Raw genomic sequence first — 23,403 nt, forward strand, 5'->3', positions numbered from 1 at the left:
GAGGGACAGGGTCCACAGAGCCCTGGGTAGGGCCCAACAAGGTGAGACCACTGCAGTCTGGGCCCATTTAAAATGTGCTGAATCCTTTCCAGCCCCTGCTGTCCCCACAAGGTGCTAGGGACACAGTACAGGCAGTCTCTGCACAAGTCTCAGCAGAATTAACCCCAGAGGGTCCTCCCAGGACTGAGCTCAGCACCATTAGGACCAACCTTGGCCTCACCAACCCACCCTGTGAACAAATAACTGGCCCCAAATTTCTTCAACATCTTTGCAAAGTAGGGCAGGCTGAGGAATGTCGGCAGATTCCCCCCAACTTCCTCGGGAAGAGGATGTTACAGAAACTACCCTTGGACTGGATGCTTCTATGTTAGTATGTTCCCATAGGCTCCTACCTTCTAGTCTGAGACCACAAGAGCATTAGTGCAGAAAAAACAGTCTGCACAACAAACATCTGGTGTTTGAGGAAAGCAGGAAGAGCCCCCTAAAATATGGGTGTGAAGCAGATGCTGTGACTTACCCAGGCTGTGGCTGCTAGGCTGGTACAGGACAGCGGCTGCACTGGTGCCTAGGAGTGGCTCTGGAGGAAGCACCCCAGCCTGGCCAGACCCCAACCCCATCCTAGTGGGTGGCTTAGGTGAGACAGTGGGCACCTGGGGCCTGATGGTCTCCGTGTAGCAACTTAAAGGACAAAGCTCAGGATCACCAGCTTTACTATGTAATGGAGCATTTCCTAACATGTGCTCTGCGGCATTGCAGGAAGAGCCAAATGTCAAATATCTGGCAAGCACTAAGAGATTCCAGGAGAAACAGGCTCCACTGTTGAGTGACTCCCCAGCCTTAACAGGCCTCTCCCTGACAGGTCTTGGGGTATAGCATTTCCCAAACATCCCTTCCCTCCTTTATTGGCTGGGCACCTTGCAGGCTCCACCCAGAGGTGGGTTGCTCTAAGGCTCAGCCTCCAACGGGCCCTGTGGAGCAAACCACCATGCCTGCATGTCTGCTTAGCTGCTCAGATACAGCATCTATCTATATGCCCAACAATATGCAAGTCTATGAGGACTTGCATGGAGATTACAAGACCTGGGAAGAAGCTGCCCTCCACCCTCCTACTCTGAGTGAGTTGACTCAGAAAGAGGCAGTTCAGGCATCTGGGAGCCCACCAGCCCCCACCCAACAGCTGGGCTCACTCAGTCCCTAGAAGCCCTAGCAGCCTCTCCACTGGGTCTTCACAGGGTTCTCCAGCCCAGTGGCTCAGCAGCTTGATGCCACTTCACAGGCAGTGCAGTGGCCAGTGGCTCCCCGAACCTTCCAGCTATTAGAAAGTTCCAGAGTGACTGTGAAGACCAGTGCCAACCACGAACTTTCAAGGCTGTGATGGGGCACTAGTCCTTCAAGTTTGGCTCCCAGCATGTGGTGGGGGAGCTGAGTGTACTTTGTCACCTGAGGGCTGGAGAGGGCTGGCCATGCAGGCCCAGGGAACACTGGCGTCTCCCTCCACCTCCATGGCCTGCACACCTGGCCACAGAGGCACAGGGGCAGCCACCCATACAGGTGACCACCAGACAGTAGACCACCCTGTGCTATCCTGGGAGCCAAAGAGAATGTTTCTCCTACTTTTTGACACCATTATGTGGGGCAGGGGTGGGGTAGATTATGTGTGTATCAAACTCTCAGGAGATTTCCGTCCTCACTGCATCATGCACCCCAAGGTGGGGTCAGGCATGACCCAGGCAGAGCCTGACTCAGAAGCTGTCACCAGCTCTGAAATTTGGAACAGTAGTAACTTCAAATTTTGTACCAATTCCACTCTCCAGTCCAAAATGCTACCCAACTGAAGGGACTGCATGGTGGGATGTCAGAGAACCTCACTGAGAGAGATGGATACAGAAGAAAATGGTTTTAAGAGATGCTGTTTTTTAAACTCAAATTATGCCACTTCCCTCAGACTGTGAAAAATTAAATAACCCAAACAAGTGGCCACAGTGCAGCTCAAAGGGGGTGACCCGAGGTACATCCCTATGAAAACCAGTTCCCACAGGGCTTGCCCTGCCCAGTGTCCGAGTGTCCGCAGCCCTATCTGAAAACCTGATGAGCTGGGAAGAAAGACCCTTGTGCTGGGCTCCCCGCTTCAATCCTGACAAAGAGTCAACTGTGGAGCCGGCACCCTAGGCGAGGCCCATGCGCCTGCTCTGTCCCCAGGGAGGCAGCTCACACGGGTCTCCCCTGAAAGGAGAGAGAGATTTGTAGGAGCTCCTGCCCAAGTTCTTGCTGCCTCCCACCAGGGCAGAACTCGGCTGAAAGCTCCCTGAAGGTGGCACACACACGGCGGGCCTCGATGTGTCTGCGGTGGATGGCATGCTTCCACTGGTGCCGCGCGGCTCCTGTGAGCACAAGCAGAGAGCGGCGGGGCAAGGGGACGGCCACCTCCACCTCCTGACACAGGACGGACCTGCTGGGGGCCATCACACCTTCCACCAGGGCTTCCGGGAAGCCAGACGGGGCCAGGCAGAGCAGCAGGCTGCCAGGCGCCTCCCGGGACATAGACAGCACAGTGGAAGACAGGAGGTTGAGGCTCACCAACCGCTCTCCCCACAGCCAGGTGTCGTCCAGGTGGGGGTCAATGGCTGAGCCCCGCTCTGGGCAGTAGTCCAGGTTACACTGCTCCACGGGCCGGAAGTCCTCTAGGATGGGGTAGAGGCCCATTCTCCGCACCACTTCCCGACTGAAACTGGGGAGGCCTTGAAAGCCAGTGGTCTTGAGCTTTTGTTTCCGAAAGTTGACTTTGGGACCATAGTCCTGAAGGATAAGGACAAAAAAGAAGTGGAGAAGTGTCTGAGTTTACAGAAATATTATCACACACTAGGTCTAAAGAATTCAATCAGCCATGGCCAGTGTGGCTCAGGGGATCAAGTACCAGCCCGTGAACTGAAAGGTTGCTGGCTTGGTTCCTGGTCAGGGCACATGCCTGGGTTGCAGGTCTGTCCCCAGTTGGGGGCGTGCAAGAGGCAATCTATCAATGTTCTCTCTCATCTCAATGTTTCTCTCCCTCTTTCTCCCTCCTTTCTCCTCTCTCTAAAAATAAATAAAATCTAAAAAAAGAAAAGAATTCAATCACAGTGACCAAGAAAAGCAAAAATTTCTGACTTCGTGGGTCTGACATTCCAGCAGGAAGATGTCAGCACCACAGAGATGTAAACAAACAGCAAACAACAGATGGCAGTAAGTACTAAGGGAAAAAATCAAGCAAGGAAGGGGATACGAAGCGCTGGGGGATGTCTCGGCCTAGGTACCCCAGGAAGCAGAGGGAGAGACAGAAGGCCCGTGTACAGGTAGGGTATCCAGGACGTGATGCCGAGGAGTGGGGAGCTGGGAAGAAGGAGCAGCAAGGGAGGACGGGCCAGTCCAAGGTAGCGTTATCAAGAGGGGCAACACTGGGCACAGCTGGGGTTCAGAACCATGAGGGACCACAGTTACCACGTGGCCCAGCAGTGCTACGTAGTATACCTGAAATGAAAACAAGTCCACACAGAAGCATGCACACGAATGCCCATTGCAGAACCCAAGTGCTCACCAGCAGTGAGTGAATAAACGAATGGTGGCATGTCCACACAACGGGACAGAATTCCGTCATAAAGGCAGGAAAGCACTGATACATGCTGCAAAGTGATGAAGCCTGAAAACATTATGCTAAATACAAGGACCAGACACAAAAGGCCACATATGTATAAAACCATTGATATGAAATGTCCAGAATAGCCAAATCCATACGGACAGAAAAAGTAGATCATGGGTTTCCTTTGGCATGATGAAAATGTTCCAGAACTAGCCCTGACCGGTGTGGCTCAGTTGGTTGGGCGTCGTCCTACAAGGCAAAAGGTCATTAGTATGATTCCTGGTTGGGGCATATGCCTGGGTTGCGGGCCAGAACCCCAGTCAGGGCATTTATGAGAGGCAGCTGATTGGTACTTCTCTCTCACATTGATGTTTCTCTCCCTCTCTTTCTCCCTCTTATCCCCTCTCTCTAAAAAAGTAAATAAAACCTTTTTTTTTTCATGATTTTATTTATTTATTTTTAGAGAGAGGGGAAGAGAGGGAGAAAAAGAAGGAGAAAAACATCAATGTGTGGTTGACCCCACACACCCCCAACTAGGGGACTTGGCCCGCAACCTAGGCATGTGCCCTGACTGGGAATTGAACTGGTGACTCCTCAGTTTGCAGGCCAGCGCTCAATCCACTAAGCCACACCAGCCAAGGCAATAAAATTTATTTTTAAAAAGTAAAAAAGATAATGTTCCAGAACTAGATAGTGGTATCGGCTGCACTACATTGTGACTAGACTAAAAACCAATCCACTGAATTGTATATTTTAAATGGATGAATTTTATGGTATGTGGCTTGTATCTCAAAAACAAAACAAAACAAAACAAAAAAAAAATAGGGAGGAGCCCTCTACAATATGTCTCAGATTTCTGGCCTAAGGTATGAAAAAAGGGAACATTTATCTGCCAACTCCTACTCTCTCTGGTCCCCCTCTAACAATGGGTGGTTCCATCTGCTGGGACGCTCTCCCTCCAGGCCTGTCTCCCAGAGCGTGGGTGAGAGCCTCCTGCATGGCAAGGTGAGGTGGCGGCGGGCAGAAAGCCTGGAATGGGAGTGCAGCCGGCAGAGGGACAAGGAGCTGGAGCCCTTAAGGAGCACGGAGGAGGCCGGCGTGACTGCTGTAAGGGACGCCAGAGAGCAGCCATGAAAACAAAGGTGGGGCTGGCGGCCGGTGCAGGGCCTTCCCGGGTACTGTAAGGAGGGTTTGTAACGGAGCTGTGACAGGATCTAACGAGGCTTCACTGGAGTCACTTTCCTCCCTACTGAAAACAGACTGAAGAGGGCTGAGGGCTACCCCAGCAAGCCCCTGAAGGAATGCCAGGGAGGGAACCAGGGGCTGGAATGCATGTGGAGGCAGTGGTGGCAGGGTGTTCTCACATTCAGATAGGTTTTAAAGGAAGAAAGAGCTGACAGGAATGAAAAGAGACAGAAAACTGGAGAGATCAACGTTTCCAGTCTGCACAGATGGAAGGCAGAATTTGCTGTGACAGGGACACTGTTTATGGTCTGACAAATAGAAGCCGGGGCTGGAGATGTGAACATGGGAATCCCAAACAGTGACGGTGTATAGGCCCTGAGATCAGCATGAGGGTGTCTGAAGCAGAAACAGGAAGAGGCCCAAGGGCTGAGCCTGAGAACCAGTCACTGGGTTTAGGGCATGGATGTCAGCGAGGGAAGCAGTTTTTGAGTGGGCAGAGCAGGAATGGGAGAAGAGGAATTGAAGACAGTGAGAATAAACAACTCTTTGGAGAATTCCACTGCAGAGACGAGAGAGGTAGAGCCTACTGGCAGGCTGGTAGAAAAGATCCAGTCGAGGCAAAATTCAACTTGGGGAGACAGGGGAGCAATACTGGACAAGGTCTCTGGAGTGGAGGTCAGGGAGGCTCTGGGCACGGACGTGAAGGGAACAGCACCCACTCATGGCAGGCAGGTGTGCTGACACGTCTGTTTTCTCAGAGGCAAGGTCATCAGCAGGGAGTGCGGAGGGAGAAAGAGGTTTGGAAGGACAGCAACAAGCGATGACCTGGGGCAGGTATGACTGTGGGAGCAGGAAGGGCCCAGAGCCGAGCAGCCCTAACAGTAGGCTGCCCGTGGGTGCGAGGGAGGGGAAGCTGGACTTGACAAGGGGTGTAGTTGAGCGGAAAGAATATGAAGCAAAGGTTCATACAAAATGTTGAAGGGACACCCAACAGAGGCGGGTTTAATGGCGGGCGCACCAGGTACGCGCCCTGGGCCCCAGCTTCTGAAGGGTCCCGCAAAACCCCAACTTTACACTTTTTTCTAACGACACCAAGTTTGGTTTAATTACTACGCTGCATAAAATATGGTTAACATATATTTTTATTTTTCCTGTCTCTCTTTTTTTTAAGGAGCCCAATATTTTCTTCTGCGCCTGGGGCCTCAACCAACCTTAATCTGTCTCTGGCACCCAAGGAAGTAACTATAATAACTGGCTATGGTACCCGGTAAGGAAAGGTGGTGGGAAGGGAGGAGAAAGTGAAAATGTGGCTGGATGAATGGCTTACAGGTTCTGGTGGGGCAAGGATTGCTGAAGCTGAGGAACAGAAGGAGTGACCTAGACAGAGAGGAGCAGGACTGAGGGAAGAGGGAGCTTTGATCTTGGACAAAGAGGAAGTCTGGGACTTGGTGGCCTGAAAATATGCAAGACTGAGGGGAAGCAAACTTCAGACAAGAAGGCATCTGGCAGCCTTCAAGAAGCCCTCCCTGGCAGTCACCAGCACTAGGCCAGTTAGGCATGGGCAGCAAGAGCTGTGGGGCCATCTGCCTTAGAGTCCTGGCTCCCTGGCTTCCTGCTGGGAAGGTGTCCCGGCCAAGCAGGCTGGGCCCTCCCCTGGTATGGCTTCAGAGAAGGGCGCTGAACAGGAGGTGAGCAAAGGGGGCCAGCGAAGTGACTGTCCTCTCTGACAGCCCCAACCCTCCTCCCTAGCTCTGGGCCACCCTACCTGCTTCCTCCGTCCAGACTGGGAGAGCTTCCAAGGCTCACGGTCCATCAGCTGCACCATCTCAGCTTCTTCCTCCCGGGTCACAAAATCCTCTATCAATGTCACACCAGGGAAAGGGAAGGCCCAGCCTTCAAAGTCAGACTCCTCAGCCCCCACAGCCCAGCCAGTGTCCAAGTAGTAAACAAAACGATGTGTTTTCTGTAAAAGAAAGATGAGTCCTGGAGCCATTGGAGCCTGCCCTCTGGAGGCCCTCTGGCCAGCAGCCTCTGCCCAGTGGTTCATCCATCCGAAGCCACTTTGGAAGGCAGCTACACTAGAGAGGCCAAATCCCTGCTTGGGGCTGCCTCCTGGGAAAGGCTCTCCTTTTCCTCACCCATAAAAGGGAAGAGCATCTGCATAACTATTTTATAACTGAGATGACCAAGGCTCAACAAAGTTAAGGAACTAGCCAGAGGCTGCACAGCTGGGGGCAGCCTGAGTCCACAGCTTCTGTGCTGCTATAGGGCATCTTCTGTCCTCAGCCTTGGGAAAGTTAAAGGAGAGGACGGGTGCAAAAACATCCAGCCTAGACCAGAAGTTTGAGAAATAGGCTTCCCCTAAAGCTGAGGCCCTGGGGCTGTTGAGGGGGTGAGCAGCACATGCTGGCAAACCTGAGGAAAGAAGCCCTCCCCAGTTCAGCAGGGATGTCTTTGGGCCCTGCCCTCTTCTGTGGCAGCCAGAGGCACTGCCTGCGTTTCCCTTCAGGAAGAACAGAACTTGCCAGTCACTGAGATGGGAGCTGGACTGACAGTCTCCTGCTGCAGTGCCTCTAGGGTCTGCCTCAGGTTTTGAGCAGAGGCCATCCTCTTCCAGGGCAGCTCCTAGCCAGTGACTCAGCAAGGACCAGGCCAGTTCTGCCCAGCATGGGCCTCCTCTAATGGGCAGTGTTTACTTTGGAGCTCCCACTGGATTGGCCATGACTCTTGTCAGATTTACATGGCAGTCTGAGGTCCTCTCTGACCAATTAATTCTGCTTCTTCCCCCCTTGTGGCCCACAGGCATTGCTACCACCCCATATCTGAACCACCATGCCCTCTGTCTCTGGCACCCACAAGGGGCATGTTAAGAGGGGGAGTCATCCTGGACATTTTTGCTCATCCCTCAGCCATCAGGTTGGGAAGGTGCTACCCCCAGTGTGTTCTGTGTCTCTACACCCACAGCCACAAACAGAGTTCAAATCTTTGGTGCTTTTTAAGGAAAGATTTTGTGGCAAAATATATATAACATAAAATTTACCAGCTTTAATAATTTTTTTCTGTATACAGTTCAGTGTGTTAAGTACATTAATCTGTTGTGCAACCAATCTCCAGAACTTTTTCACCTTGCAAAACTAAAGTCGTGTACCCATTAAACAACAATTCCCCCTTTTCCTTCCCTCAACCCCTGGCAACCACCGTTCTACTTCCTGCCTCTGATTTTGACTATTCTAGGTAGTCTAAGTAGAATCAAATGGCATTTGTCCTTTCGTGACTGGCTTATCTCACTTAGCATAATATTTTTCAAGGTTCATCCACATTGTAGCACACTGCAGAATTTCCTTCCTTTTTAAGGCTGAATAATATCCTATTGTATGTATTGCTTTTGTTTACACATTTACCTATCAGTGGACTCTTGGGTTGCTTGCACCATAGGTGTGCAAATACTTCTTCACGACCCTGCTTTCAATTCTTTTGGGTATATCCCCAGAAATGTTGGGTGATATGGTGATTCTACTTTTAATTTTTTTATAAACCTTAATACTGTTTTTCGCAGCACCTCCCACACTTTTACCAGGGACATTGCAACAGTTGCTTCACTGGCTTCCCAGCCTTCCTACCTTCCTACCAGCTTCCAGGACTGTTCTAAAATTGACATGTAATTTCCTTTAAAACCCTCAGGAGCTCTCCATGACCCCAGGACAAGTTCCAGCCTGCCCAGACCTCATCACCTTCACCTGAAACATCACCCACCTTCTAAGCACACACCTCTGTCCCAGGCCTATACTCAAGCAGTTCGCCCCGCTGGAACGCCCTTTCAAGCAATTAAAATACTTCCAGGCCCAGTTCAAAGGCTGAGTCGTTTTTCGTTAATTAATTGGAATTAATTTCCTCCTTGCTCATTTCCGTCCAAGGCCTCTGGGCACTTTTGCCTTGGTTTTCAGCACCCTCTACTCTTTCCATATTGTCTCCCCATGTGCCCATGAGGCTCCCAGGTGCATAGGGTGCGGGGTCGGGGTGGGGTTTGCTGTCAAACGTAGAGGTTTGCTGTCAGATTACCCCCAAGTCCCAGCGGTGAGCTGTGGTCGGACTGCTCCCACATCCCAATCCCTTACCCACTCCAAGCCCACTCCTCAAAGCCCTCATCTCCTCACCCCCGCAACGTCCTCACTGCGAGGGCCCCCTGCCACGGTTTGATCCAGGACTGTATTCATGAAGCCTGGGCTTCAGTTTCCTCCAAGGAAGAATAAAGTCGTGGGCGTGTCTCCTCACCCAGCTCTTACCTGTGGGGAGTACTGCCAGGGTGGGTCACCTCCGCGCTGCCGCTCACAGATTAGACAGGTCCGGATGCCCTTGCAGCCGCATTCCCTAAGGACTTCGGGGGCCGCCACCACCGCAGCCGCCATCGCTGTGTCCCGGCAGCCAGTGCGCAGGCGCGAGGTCGCGGGGACCGCTGGGACTGGTGGTCCGCACGCGAGGCACGAAGCCCGCGGGGCCACTTCCTTCCGGTCATCACCAGCAAGGGATTGCGGGGCGCCACCTCCTGGGCTCTGCCAGCCGCGGGCGCCAGCAGCGGACTCCGGGGTCCGCAGGACGCTGGTGTCCCCGATACGGCCAGCGCGGACCGGGCCTCCTCGCTATGGGCCCCCTGTCGGCGCGGGTGCTGATGGAGCGGGGGCGACCCAAGAGTGACCGGCTGGGGAAGATCCGGAGCCTGGAGTAAGAGGCGGGTCGGGGGCGACGAGGTTTCGGGAGCGAGGCCGGGACTCTTGCACGGCCCGGTTATCTCCCTGTCGGTTGGGCGGAATTTCTAATCACTCGGGCCAAACGCCGCCTTCCCGTCAGGAGAGGGGCCGGGTTGGCAGCCCTCACCCCTGAAGAGGGCCCGGCCTGCTAGCGACAGTCGTGCAGAAAGAGAATTGAGCAGCCTGTCGAGATCATTACAGAGGGCCCGGGGAGCACAGAGGAATCCCCTCCAGAGGATCAGGAAAGCATCCGGGAGGGGGCGAGCTGCCTCGAGTTCTAAAGTAGTTACACGATTTTTAAAAGTAGGGTGTTGAGGAGAGGCTGTGCATGCACAAGAAATGCCAGGTGAAAAAGCCTTTGGAGGCACCCTGGGCTGCCACAGGTGTGGGACTGAGGCCTGCCTGCCCTCTGACCACTCCCTGCCTGTCCTCACCCCAGCCTGTCAGGGCTGAAGCTGCTCTCCGAGCACTTGGACCCCAAGCTCCTGAGCCGCCTGACGAAGCTGCAGGAGCTGGACCTCTCCAACAACCAACTGGAGACACTGCCAGCCAACCTGGGCCTGCCTCACCTGCGCATCCTTCGCTGTGCCAACAACCAGCTGGGGGACGTCACTGCCTTGTGCCAGTTTCCGGAGCTCGAGGAGCTCAGCCTGGAGGGCAACCCCTTCTTGACAGTAAGTGGGTTCGCCTAGGGCCCCATGCCTGGGGCCAGCATTTTGTTGGGCTTGGGCTCAGCAACCCTGGAGTCATTCTTCCCTCCTTCCCCAGGTCAGTGACAACCTGAAGGTCTCCTTTCTCCTGCCCAAGCTGCGCAAGGTCAATGGCAAAGACGCCTCCTCCACTTCCTCTCAGGTGGAGAACCTGAACCGGGAGCTGACCAGCAGAGTAAGGGGGCTGGAAGGTATCTGGGGCTTGGGAACAGTCGGGAGCCTTGAGGAGCAAGCAGCAGGCTTGGACACTTGGAGGACACTGAGGGAGGTTACAGGAGCTCTCTTCCCTGACACCTAGTGGCCCTTAGCCTGATATGTCACTCTGAGCTTGTGGTGGTGCCTCAGGTGAGGCCTCTTGTCCTTGGGTGGTGTCCTGCCCTCCACGTGTACAGGGTCCAGCAGGGGAGGCTGAAGACACTTTATCCTGGACAGAACACCTTCTCTCTTCTGCGGCTATTACCCATGTATGTGTGTTATGTGTTGCTTATATTTATGCAACATGCAGCTAAGAAGGCTGTGGTTTAGGGAGGCTTCTAGGAGGCAGTGAGGTTGAGGCACCTATGACCATGAGATTGGGAGCAGAGGGGCCATGGAGGGTCCAGGGGTGGGTTGGGCCTGGATTTGGCTCCTCTTGTTGCAGGTCGCAGCTCACTGGGAGAAGTTCATGGCCTCGCGGAACCCTGAGGAGGAGGCTGAGAAGGCCCAGGCGGACTTTGTGAGGTCTGCCGTCAGGGATGTCCACTATGGGCCCGAGTCCCTCAGCGAGTTCACCCAGTGGCGGGTATGTCTTTACTGAGAGTCTGTTCTCCCAGCTCCTTGGTGGCTCCCATGCCCTGAGCTGCCCTGGAGGTCTCTGGCCATGAGGGGCTGTGGGGAGTGGGGCATGTCAGGAAAGGCACCACTATTGGTTGGAAAGGCCCTTTCCCAACTCAGAAAGCACAAGCTACCTCTGACTGGGTGCCTGAGGAGGGACTGTGCCCAGCTTCTTAATGGCCTGGTGCCACCCAGGTGCAGATGATCTCTGAGGAGCTGGTAGCCTCTGGTGAGACCCAAATGCATGACACAGACATCTCGGAGAAGTCCCTAAAAGCCACAGCTGCCCAGGAGCCCAGGGTGAGTGTGGTTCTGTGTGGCTCCCAGGGCTCTGAAAGTATGCCTTGGCCCTTCCTACCTAAGGAGGCTGCAGGGAAGCAGGGGGTCCTGGGAATGAGCCCGAGACAGCCTCCAGTGCCCAAGTTAATTCCCTCTGACCCTGGGCCAGCCCTTGCCTCCTACACCTATGGGAGGGTATGGGCCAGCCTGTAATAGGGAGGAAAGAAGCCCTGGGTAGATGATTCCCATGGTCACCAGCTCTCAGCCACCCTTTCCCCCACATAGGCCAGGCCAGAGGCCTCAAAACGGCCAGATGATGACCCAGTCAATGTCTCTCCCAACAAGCGTTTGTGCACCTCCCCATTGGCCCAGGTGGAGGGCCTCACCATGGGTTCTGGTGGCAGCCAGGTAAGCTAAATCAAGGTGGCAGGGAGCGTCTGGCTGGGAGCAAGGGTTGGGGCAGGTATGACCCCCTTCTGCCCCCACAGCCTGCCCTGAAGCTGGAGCCCATACACTTCCTGCAGTGCCACAGCAAGAACAACAGTCCTCAGGATCTGGAGACCCAGCTCTGGGCCTGCGCCTTTGAGCCAGCCTGGAATGAGGGTACATCATTGGTGGGCAGGCAGGACATGGGCCACAGGGAACAAGGAGAACAAGCTTTCTGGACAGGGAGCCTTAGAATGCCACCTGGAGGGGGGCTGCCTGGGTGATGGGGAAATCAGCAAGGACAGAGAGCTTAAAAATGTCCAGGCACCCTGACCAGTGTGGCTCAGTTGGGCATCATCCTGCAAAGCAAAAGGTCACAGGTTCAATTCCTGGTCAGGACACATGCCTGGGTTGCAGGTTCCATCCCCAATCAGAGCACATGCAAGAGGTGACAGAACAATGTTTCTCTCGCACATCAATTTTTCTCTCCCGTTCTTTCTCCCTCCCTTCTCTAAAAATAAATAAATAAGACCTTCAAAGGGAAAAACAAAACATCAAGACCAGGAGGAGGGAACTGCAGGGGGAAACTGTACAGAAAGTGTTTTTACTAGGCTAACCCCTCAAAACAGGGCATACAAGGGCCACAACCCAGACCGTGGCCACATGTGGCGGAGAGGCTGTGTGTGTGATAGACTGCCAGACAGGCATCGTATTGCACAAGTACAAGGCACCCGGTGAGGTGAGTGCCATGGCCCTGCTCCTGCAGCGGGGGCGGGCCGAGCCCTGGTGGCGGGAGTGCTCCTTATTCACCAGGTGACCTTTTTCTTTGGTGCTGGGCCTCAGTTTCCCAGATCTGATCCTGCATACATGTGCACACATGTAGCTCTGTCCCTTGGTGACTGCTCCACACCCCCACTCCCGCAGGAGTTCTTCTCAGTGGCCTGGACAGCTCTGACAGTTGTCACACAGGCAGGCCACAAGAAGCGATGGAGTGTACTGGCGGCTGCAGGCCTGCGAGGCCAGGTCCGGCTGCTGCATGTGCGTGCTGGCTTCTGCTGCGGGGTCATCCGGGCCCACAAGAAGGCCATCGCCACCCTCTGCTTCAGCCCCACCCATGAGACCCACCTCTTCAGTAAGACTTTCTGCACACCCCCAGGGGTCCCCCAGCACCCCTGTCCTGCAGCCTGCCACCTCAGTGCTCCCTCTCTGGGATGGTAGGGGACTACTGTGGCTGGCAGTCTCCCTCTGGGCTGACAAGTTTGGCTCTGGCCATAATTTTGTGGACAAGTGACTGGGCTTCAGATCCTGGCTTTCCCCTCAACCTGATCTGTGGCCTTGGAGCTTTCTGACAACCTGGGCCACTCTGTGACTGGGGCAGATACCCCTGGCCCTTCAGTTGTGAGCCCAATGAGGGTGACGTGTGTGAGCAGATGCCTACAAAAGATGGCTGCCTGGTGTGGCACATGTTAGGTTAGAGTAAGATAGCGCTTGTGGGCCATGGCCCTCCCTCTCTACTTGAGAGGGGTTGGCCTTGGAACCACAGTTTTGGCCTTGTCAGAGGGAGCAGGGTCTCCTCAGAGGCACTTCTCCCCTCATATCCCTTCCTCAGCGGCCTCCTATGACAAGAGGATCATCCTCTGGGACATTGGGGTTCCTGACCAAGATTACAAATTCCAGGCCAGGTGATGGTTTGAGCAGGGCTGGCGTGAAGAGGGCTGGCTGCAAGGGTGGGTGGACACCTGGGTCCGTGGCCTCATGTTCTCATTTTCACCTGCTGGCAGCCAGCTGCTCACACTCGATACCACCTCCACCCCCCTACGCCTCTGCCCGGTTGCCTCCTGTCCAGATGCCTATCTGCTGGCTGGATGTGAGGGTGGCTGCTGCTGCTGGGACGTGCAGCTGGACCAGCCTCAAAAGAGAAGGTGAGGCAGATGGGGGTGCCTTGAAAGCCAAGCCTCAGAGCTGGGCAGCTGCCATTCCAGGTGTCTGACCCCAGGTCCACCTGCCAGAGGTGGTGCTGAAACCTGTGCACACCGCCCTGGCAGCCACAGTTGTTTTCAGGGTCCTCTTCACAGAGCTGGCCTGTCCCCACCTCCTGCTAGTCTTCTGAGTAAAGGTCCCTGTGACCCATTTATTCCCTAGTGTTTGGCTGTAGGACTTGAGCTGGGTCCGTTCCCTCTCTGTGCTATGGTCACCCCACCTTCAACCTGGGGCTTCACTACGGCCCATGTCCTGCCACTTACCAGCAATGTGGCATTCCTGTCCTAGCATAATTTCCTCATCTGTAAAGCTGGGACAGTAACTTGCATCCCAGGGCTAGTGGAGGACAAGGGGGGTGGTGTCTGGTCAAGGACAAGGCACTAGAAGGCCAGGTTGAAGCTTGTGGCTCATCCATGCCACCTGGACGGCCTGAGACAGTGCTCAGTATGGAGTTCCAGCCCTCTTGGGGTGGGTGCACAAGCCTAGTGGCAGAGACACATTAAACTAAGGTGGCCAATTAAAACCCCACAAAGTGTGTTGTCAGCTACTGAAGGAAAGAGAATCAGGTACTTTGAGAGGCGAACTGGAAGGCCAAGGTGACCACTGGCAGATGGATTAGTTCTCAGGTTCATGCTTTCCATGTGAGCCCTGTGAGGGAATCAAGACAGGTAGAAAGAAGGAAGGTGCATACACACGGGGGCGCAGCATGTGCAAAGGGCCAGTGGTATGGAGAGTTGGCTGACTAGGGATGTCTGGCCACAGCTTGGTACAAGCTCAGGTGGTAAGGTTGCTTGAGCCAGGGTACACTGGCTTTGTTGGCTGTGGTAAGATTTTGAACTTTACCTTAAGTACAGTGAATGGCCTGGGAAGAATTTTAGGTCTGGGTGGCAGGAATGAAGTGGCTACTACATGGAGGGAAGTTGTGGAAGCCTTGGCAGACTCTAGCAGTTGTCCAGCCAACTGTTGGTGGTGGCCCTGTGCCACACCTGGGAGCCAGGCCCTGGGCCTGTCTCTTTCCTTCCTGTCCGCTCACATCTGCCTGGTCCCTAAGTCCTGTGGCATTTCTTTCCCACATCTTAGATGTGTCTGCTCCCCCCCACAGTTCATGCTTGGCTGCCTTCCTTGTTTCCAGGTGTCCTCTCATCCTCCCCAGGACTCTGGGCAGCTGCTGGGTGGCCTTCACAAGCACTGTGATGTTACACACACGCTCAGCTTAGAAACATATTCAGCAGATGCTCCCTGCTGTCCCCAGGGTCACAGCAACCCCTTTCCCAGTTTCCCTTCTCAGACCGCTGGCACTTGGCTGGAAATGCCTTCTCCTGCTCATCTCTCAGTCCCAGGGGTACTGCCTCTCTCCAGAGCCCCACCCCCACCCCCCATCCTGGGACCAGTGCACTCAGGTGCTGGCTGCCACTTCCAGAGTAAAACTTAACCCCTGCAGGGCCCAGAGCAGATATTCTTGGCTGCATCTTCTGAGCTCCATACAGAGCAGGGCCCAGAGTAGGGGCCCAATGAATGGTTCTCATTGAATGAATGAGCAGCTCTGTGTATGTAAGGAATAGTTGACCAGCATCTTCTGTGGCCCCACAGGGTGTGTGAAGTGGAGTTCGTCTTCTCTGAGGGCTCGGAGGCACCTGGCCAGAGAGTGGATGGGCTGGCATTTGTGAATGAGGATGTCGTGGGTGAGTGAGCCCTGCTGGGGACAGTCTGGCCTCCTGGGACCCAGATTGGCCCTGATAAGGCCTTCATGGGTGGCTTCTTCCTGGGCTAGGGTTTAGGTCTGAGTGCTTCTGAGGGGTCCCCACTATAGAACAAGAAATGCCTGGGGAGGGGCCCCCAGGTAGTTCTCCATTCTCCCTCACAGCCTCCAAAGGGAATGACCTGGGCACCATCTGCCTGTGGAGCTGGAGTCAGACATGGGTGGGCCGGGACAGCCGGTCCACAGTGGCGGTGGTGGTCCTGGCTCGGCTGCAGTGGTCACCCACAGAGTTGGCCTACTTCTCACTCAGCACCTGTCCTGGTGAGTTCACCTATACACCCCATCCTGCCTTCCACCTCCTAGAGCTCTGCCCCTCAGATTCCAATCTCTGTGTCCTGGCAGATGAGGGGATTGTGCTCTGTGGGGACGAGGAGGGCAACGTGTGGATCTATGATGTCAGGCACATCCTGGCACAGCAGCCTCCACTGCTGGCAGTGCCACAGGCCCCCACACAGGTATGCACAGCTCGCTCCACCTCCCTGCTGGGGCCTGGTGCGGCATGAGGGGCCTGGTATCCAGGAAGGAGCCTAACCCCCCTCTCTCTTCCCACCAGATCCTTAAGTGGCCCCAACCCCAGGCCCTCAACCAGACAGTGTCCAAGACTATGGTGAACACGGTGGTGGCCAACCCCACCTTCACCTACCTCACCGCTCTGACAGACTCCAACATTGTAGCCATCTGGAAGAGACACTAGCCTCCAGCAGGAGTTCCTGCCTCTATCATGGAGCACCAGGGATACCGCTTAACTTATTCAACTTTCAGGCAAAGGATGGGGATCTTTCTGAGTGAATATTTGTATTAAATTCTCTACTATGTAAGAGAGGCCTGGGAGAGCAGTGTGTGGGCCCCATCTGGTGTTGCTAATATGAGTAAGACGGGCTGAGCTGGAAGCTGGAGTTTCTATAGTAGAAACTCATGGAAGTACACAGTTTGAGCATTTCCCTTCTGTTTAAGACTGCCTTCCCTGCAGCCCCCCAGATTCCCAGTTGGTTCAGAACATGTTTGTTCAGGCAGAAACCTGGATCTCCGGGCCAATCCACTCTGCAGCGTAGCCTCAGAGTAACCCTGAGACAGCTCATCTACCTCCACTGGGCCTGACAATCCGCGTGCTGTGAAGTCACCTCTGCTTCAGCTCACACCTGGGTCTTTTCCTGCCACACTTTATTAGAAAGATAAAGCAGAATCTATGTACAGGACACATCGGGGGTGAGGGGCTCTTCGGGGTATCTCCAAAGAGGACCACAGCTGGGAGAAGTTGCTGTTTTCTACCTGGCGCCTGGAGAAGGGCCCAGTGCAGGGCAGGAACTGGCCAACCAAGACTGCTTTCAGCCCACTATTCAATTCCTTCTTGCTTGTCTTTTATGGCCACCTGAGGGAAAGGAAAGGCAGTGCACTTAGCTGGAATGGCTGGGTGAGGGTGCTGGAAACTCAGCCCCAGAATCCCTGACCAAGATCTGCCAGGAAACTGCTTCCATGGCTCCAAAGTGCAGCCAAGAACTGAAGAGAAACAGTAAACCAGGCCCTGAACAGCTCCAGGGAGCTGGGCAGCCAGCAACCCAAGGGACTCTCTAAGCCGGCCCCACCTGCCCCATCACTTCTCTGCCCCGCACATCCTGTTGCCTAGGTCAGGAGTCAGATGGAGCAGGTGCTTCCTGGTAAGTATATGACAAGTTGAAATCTGACAGACAGTGGGCCTTTCCCTTTCAACTGACTTTGAGGCTCTGCCTGAGCAGCCGTGGCCCCACCCTAGGATGAGCTGCCCTCTAGATGGACAAATCACCTGGACACAGCCAGGCCTTGCAAACCACAGAGCAGCCAGCAACTGAAAGCAGAGGCAGTAGGTCCCTGGCTTCCACAGAGACCATGAGACTGCACAAGGAGACCCTAGAGCACTAGGGAAGGTTCCTGCCTACGGATGCAGGCAGCAGGCCTCAGGCCTCAACTCCATAACCTTATCCATAGGCTATAGCAGAAGTACCTGTTCTCTCATCACCTCCGTCCTTTCCCCCCAGATAAGAGAAAATAACTCTGGGGTCGTCCTAGATTTGGCATAAGAACCCACATCTCTGGGGCATACAGGATGGTGTCCAGACCAACCCACCCCACCCCCGCACAGCTGGCTCCTCACCCGGAATCGCTCTTCCAGCAGGGACAGCTCGCTAATGAGGTCTGTGATGGCATTGGTGAAGGCCTCCTGGGGGCTGTAGTCTGGTGTGGTCTGCACACGGATGATGATCTTGTGCTCCAAGGGGTGGGGAACTTTGTAGCCAGCAAACAGTACCTGTGGGTCCTTCAATAGCTGTCTGAGATATAGGGGTGAGCCATGTGAGTAGGCTGGGACCAGTGCCCTTGGAGCTCTAGCCCCTTATAGCTTACCAGCCTTCTACCTAAGGCGTCTCCCCATTGCCTATAAGCAAATGCAGTTGGCAGCTGACACCAGGTGGTTCCCTGCTCTTAATTTTTAGTCCCTCCCCCCCCAAAATAATTCAAGTAAAACAGGTATTTTGGAGAAGATATACCATATGGGTACTCCTCCCACACAAATACCCTATATCCATGAGGATCAAGAACCTTAGCTGGTAAAAAGGGTTTCAAATAGCCTCTTCCCTTAGGGGAAGTCAGGGACCCTGCAATGCCCCACAAGATACCTCCCTAGTCAGTAAAAATCCAGCCAGCGTTCACTAAACCAGAACACAAAAGCCCCATTCCCAGCCCCAAAAGTGTCTGGCACAGCAAATAAAGGCAACAGGGGAGCGTGTCCTAGGCTCTGAGCAGTCAGGGAAGTGGAAGTGCTTTAGGCAACACAGCCTGGCAGCTGCTGCACTGGCCCCCCCTACGGGGTTCTGTTCTATGAGGCTGTGATGAAGTGAAGCCAATGTTGTTTGCTGGGCACACGAGGGTTTTCTTCAGAGCAGCTCAGTCAAGTGTGAGCTCCTGGAGGGAGGGACCTTGCATAGGTGAGGCCACTGCTCATACAACAAAGGAACTGCAGGGCCCCAAAAAAGCCTGGGTGCACCACTGGCTTTGTTCAGGGTGGGAGTCATCCAAACAAAAAGATGGGGAACATCACCCTCTACTTACACCAGGAGACTAAGCAGGATTCAGCCCAGGCTCAAACACAGAAACCTGGGAAGAGCCTGCTTCACTGATGGTACTTCTCAGCAGTGAAATGGAAGTCCTGGCCCAATCACATTGCTAACCACCTCCCTGGCCAAGGCTTCACTGGTATAAACAAGCACCGACCAACCAATATCAGGTACCCAACATGGCCACCATCAAGCCCCCTCTTACCTCTTCCCCTTATTCTGCTCAGTTACAACTCTGGCATATACATCTTAGAATGCCAGGTGTCAGTGAGGTCATTGTCACAAACAGGCAGGGCAGAAACAAGCTAACCTTGACTTCTCCATGCTCATTAGCACAAAAACACAAGCAGGCTTATTTTTCTGTGGCTTCCTGCATATTCACTTGAGTGAGATAAACAAGCTAATACAGAAATGTAGCAAGTGAATGGATATGGGTCAGTGTCATTTTGAAGAAAAGGTCCTGGAATGAGTGAACTGCCAGAGCAAGCAAACAGAAGGACTTCATGTAGCTAAGAGAGACTTAAGAAAATCTGGAATTTGTACTTTGCCTCCAAGAGCCTCATTAAACATAGCCCCTGAAAGCCTTTGGCTTGAAACTTACGATTTAATAATGTTTCCTAGTGTATGATCTTCTTTGTTGATGGTGAACAAACAGGCATTGGGTACCTTGGTGTCCTTGTTAATAGTGATCCTAGGAAGAGGCAGAAGCAAGAGATGGGGGGTGGGGGGCAGGGGCTCCCCTCTTCCATGAGTCTCAAGTCCCACCTACTCCTGGAAGCCCTTCTCAATCTCTTCATTCTACAAAGACCTCCCTGACTCGGCAGCAGCATGTCTATACCCTGACTCCAGTTACGCCAATTCTGTGGGACCCTCGCCTACTTGGATTGCTCCTTTTCCTAAAGCGGAGTTTCTCAGCCTTGGCACCACTGACACTTTAGGCTGGATAATTCTTTTTGGTAGTGGGCTATCTCTACACTTTAGGATACTAGAAGTATCCCTGGCCTCTATGAACTAGATGCCAGTAGCACCCCCATTGTGACGACCAAAAATGTCTGCAGACATGGCCAAAAGTTCCCTGAAAGGGAAAATAGTCCCCAATTGAGAACCACTGCTCTCAAGGGAGACTGAAGTGGCTGGCCAGGGCTAGACCACAGCGCCCTGTATAACCCGTCTGTTAAGAGAAGTTTGAAAAGCCAATGTTTAAGAGGGTCTCTTAGGTACTGAGCCCTGGACTAAGCACTTCACATAAATTACTTCATTTCATTTCCCCCTAGATTTACTTACTGTGGTTTAATACAGTAATAAGCCTATTTTCCAGATGAGGAAAACAGACCTCAGGCAGATTAAGTCACTTGCCCACAGATAGAGTCCTTAAGTGGGGGATGCAGGAGCCAAGCCCATTTTCCTTCACCCTGCAAGCAATGAGGAGCCACTGAAGACTGGATATGAGTCTAACAACCATCACTCTGGTTGCAGCAAGGAGGATAACGGCGGCGGGCCAGGCCGCGAGTGAGAAGGCTGCCAGGGAAAGGCATCTGGAGCCAGACATTCTGAGTTCCAAAACAGACCCACCACTTCCCCTGTGCCGGGGTATTCCTTAACCTCGCTGAGTCTCGGTGTCCTCATCTGCAAAGGCGAGTCACCACCGCCTCGCAGGACTATCTTCAGTTTGGTAGGCATGGGCGCCGAAACTCATGGCGAGCGGACGGTCAAGCAAAAACTGCTTCCCTACCCGTCCCCGCCCCGGCAGAGGAGGACAGAAGCTCCAGGATCTGCAGGGCTGACGACCAAGAGTTGAAGGCCCGCGATCCTCGGCCGGACCCTGCTCCTCCCCTGCTGGCTCCACTTACTTCTTCTCGCCTTCGAACAGCAAGAACGACTCGAAGGCAGGTGGGGCGTTCATTCTAGCGCCGCAGCCGCCTGCAAAGTCTCAGCTGCCAGCACCACCACCTCCAGAACACCTGAATGCAACCTCTTCCGGGTTAGCGCCCGCTTCTGCGTTCGCCGACCGCGCCAAACCCGTGTGAGGACTGGCTCATTGCCCCCTATCGGACTGGAGGACCCGGCGCAGGCGCTAGAACCCAAGAAAGGGACCGCGGGAGGCGAGTACCTCTGCACACAAGTCCAGGCGAGACTTTCTTGGATGCGCACGCGTGTTTGAAGAACTAGGAGCTACTCTGCGTAGTGAGCTAGCCTTGTCCAGACGAAGCCGCAACGCTGAGCTCGGCCTCTCTCTGCTCCCCACACCCCTCGATCCGTCTTTGGAAATGTGCCCTTGGAGTATACAGCAAGAATCCCCTGAATGGAGAATGGAGCCATGGGGTACAGGGCAGGTGTGGTGGGGCGGCATGCAGAAGAAACTTCATGGGCTCATGGGCATCCATTTCTTGAATTACACGGCTGTGTAAGGATAAGCCCCTGCCAAGGCTGCCTAGGCAATTTGCTACAAGATCCCTAACTGTGTTGTAACTGGCTTACCAAGTGGGCTGTGACCTAGTGAGTTTCTTGTTATGGGGACTATTGTGTGAGGGCTGGGGCAGGAGGCAGGTATGTATACAGGTGTGAAAGAGGCTCTGGGAGGGATGAGTGCATCAGTCCCAGTTTCGATTGGTTGATATTATGCAGGCTATTATACCTGAGCTGTTAGAAGCAACAGGGACTGGAGTCTCAGATTGGCTACTGGAGTCCTAACAGCTTCACAGCTGTTTCTCTAGGTCTGGGCAGCTGCCAAGGATCCCCAAAAGAAATCTGAGCTTTCACTACCATTTCCTGGGAAGGGTCATTTCCTACCCGAGCCTTGAGCCCACACCAACCTTGACTCTTCAGGTCCAGCTGGTGAGGCAAATGATGCCCTGAGGTTGTAACTCCTACCCCTCTGAGTCACCCTGGAGGAGTCTGGGCCAAGGATACTACCTTTGCCAGGACTGCATGGGCCTGGATGTGCCGAGACTGGCTGCCCTTAACTGGGGCTAGGGTAGGGGGGATGATTATTACCCAGCAGGGTCTTCACCCTCATCGCCACTGTGGAAGTGTGCTCTCTTTGGGGGAATTCTGGTCACACTTGCCCTTCAATTCCCAAATCAACATGAGATCCCCAGAGAGTCTTCAGGGGCTCGATTTTGATGTGCCCCAAGAGGAGGCCAAGTGGCCATTTCCATCTTCTGATAAGACAGGTCTGCCGGGCACAACTGTGAAAGGGGCTGCTAGGATGAGGAGTGCTAAACACTATCCAAATAGAAACAGACTCAGAGAGAGCAGGCTGACAGCTGTCAGGGATGGGGTGGGGGTTGCTGGGGGTGGGGATGGAAAGATTGAGCAAAAAAGAAAAATTCATGGATGTGGACAAAACAATGTGCTGATTGGTGGGGGCAGTAGGGGGAGGGAGGTGAAGGAGGGTACAGGGGGTATAAATGGTGATGGACGGAGACTTGACTTGGGGTGGTGAAAGGTTTACATAGGATGTGTTGTAGAATTCTGCACCTGAAACCTGTATAATTTTGTTAACCAATAAATTCTATAAAAAGGAAAAAAAATATTCATTCTTGAAACTAGGTGAAGGAGGAGTGTGTAGCATGTTCTGTCATACTGGAGTATTGTTGAACAGGTCAGAGCAAGGGTTATTTAACTGTCTAGGGACAGAGAGCCTCAAACTGTGAGAACTTGCAGACCAAGCCTGCCACCTGTTTTTGCAAATAAAGTTTTGTTGGAATAAGGCAAGCCTATGTGTTTACTCATTGTCTGTGGTTACTTTTGTGCTTTGAGCGTAATTGTGACCAAAACTTGCATGCCTGGGCCTTTTTAGAAAGTTTGTCAACCCACCCTGACAGGTGTGGCTCAGTTGGTTGGGCTTCAACCCGCAAAGCAAAAGGTTCTGGGTTTGATTCCTTGTCAAGTCACAGTCCCTGGTTGGGGCACATGCAAGAGGCAGCCAATCAATGTTTCTTTCCTACATTAATGTTTCCCTCTTTCTCCCTCTCTTTCCTTCTCTCTAAAAATAAATGAGTAAAATCTTTAAGAGAAAGATTGCCAATCCCTAATCTTGGGGAATGGACCTGTGTTTGACTTTTTATTATTCAATTAAAACCAAGACACTGAAGTTACTTATGAACTTGTGCATTTCTATCCCACAGAGAACATCACAATTTTGTTCTAGCATTTTCTCAGAATGCTTACAAATACCTAGCTTCTCAAAATGTTCTGTGAACCAGCTTTGCCAAACACTCATTTTCTCCTTGATGTGTAATGAATCTTTGGTACATGTTCATTCTATATTTGTATGAGTCATTTTTAAATATATTAGAAAATTATACTTTGACAGAAATTTCCAAAAGGAAGTTGGTGGGAATTTGCCCAGATTTCCTACAGGACAGGAGCAGAGAATGAGAGATGCATGTACTGTGTGAGCGGGACCCACGTGGGGCTTCCCAGGGTGTCTGCCCTGGGCTGACTGCCGGCTGCCTGGGCTGTAGGCTTCAAGACATCTGGGGGACCTGCCCCTGGCCCTGTGTAAATAATAGGCCTGGTGATCCTGAGGGGTGTGGTGTTGGTGTAGAACTCCCAGGCAGGTGGAAAATGCGACCTCTGGCACTTTCCTGGGCCATTGGCAGGCAGGAGTCTTTTCTGTCCCTCTCCTTTTTCCCACATGGCTTCCAAAAAGAACACAGCATCCAGGGCGGTAGCCAGCTCTGCTCAGAGCCCAAGAGGAGATCCTGGGGGTGGGGGTAGTGCCAGGCACTTACTCATTTTAACTCCCCTTCTGGCTATAGCAGCCATGTCCACATCAGGACCCATTAAAGATGGTGGTGGG

General features: G+C 53.4%; 3 protein-coding genes across 3 annotated transcripts; 1 reads left to right on the top strand and 2 right to left on the bottom strand.

The window, feature by feature from the left end:
- Positions 1-1,882: 1,882 nt before the first annotated feature.
- Positions 1,883-9,625, bottom strand: ALKBH4 (alkB homolog 4, lysine demethylase). Its single transcript, XM_090276835.1, has 3 exons — positions 9,082-9,625; positions 6,564-6,761; positions 1,883-2,796 (listed from the first exon to the last, which is right to left on the bottom strand). Exons 1-3 carry the CDS (start codon positions 9,202-9,204, stop codon positions 2,209-2,211), a joined length of 909 nt encoding a protein of 302 aa, XP_090132961.1. The 5' UTR covers positions 9,205-9,625; the 3' UTR covers positions 1,883-2,208.
- On the top strand, positions 9,367-16,328 carry LRWD1 (leucine rich repeats and WD repeat domain containing 1). Its single transcript, XM_090276838.1, has 15 exons — positions 9,367-9,517; positions 9,983-10,217; positions 10,312-10,428; positions 10,894-11,034; positions 11,262-11,366; positions 11,631-11,753; positions 11,834-11,948; positions 12,401-12,510; positions 12,696-12,903; positions 13,381-13,453; positions 13,553-13,693; positions 15,342-15,433; positions 15,616-15,771; positions 15,853-15,965; positions 16,064-16,328. Exons 1-15 carry the CDS (start codon positions 9,438-9,440, stop codon positions 16,202-16,204), a joined length of 1,950 nt encoding a protein of 649 aa, XP_090132964.1. The 5' UTR covers positions 9,367-9,437; the 3' UTR covers positions 16,205-16,328.
- A 326-nt stretch (positions 16,329-16,654) lies between these two features.
- POLR2J (RNA polymerase II subunit J) lies at positions 16,655-20,595 on the bottom strand. The gene is made up of 4 exons (XM_090279106.1): positions 20,447-20,595; positions 19,198-19,287; positions 17,639-17,813; positions 16,655-16,879 (listed from the first exon to the last, which is right to left on the bottom strand). Exons 1-4 carry the CDS (start codon positions 20,497-20,499, stop codon positions 16,844-16,846), a joined length of 354 nt encoding a protein of 117 aa, XP_090135232.1. The 5' UTR covers positions 20,500-20,595; the 3' UTR covers positions 16,655-16,843.
- Positions 20,596-23,403: the final 2,808 nt, after the last annotated feature.

Source organism: Furipterus horrens, unplaced genomic scaffold, assembly GCF_987537825.1.
Source record: "Furipterus horrens unplaced genomic scaffold, mFurHor1.1.pri manual_scaffold_5, whole genome shotgun sequence".
Classification (NCBI taxonomy): domain Eukaryota; kingdom Metazoa; phylum Chordata; class Mammalia; order Chiroptera; family Furipteridae; genus Furipterus; species Furipterus horrens.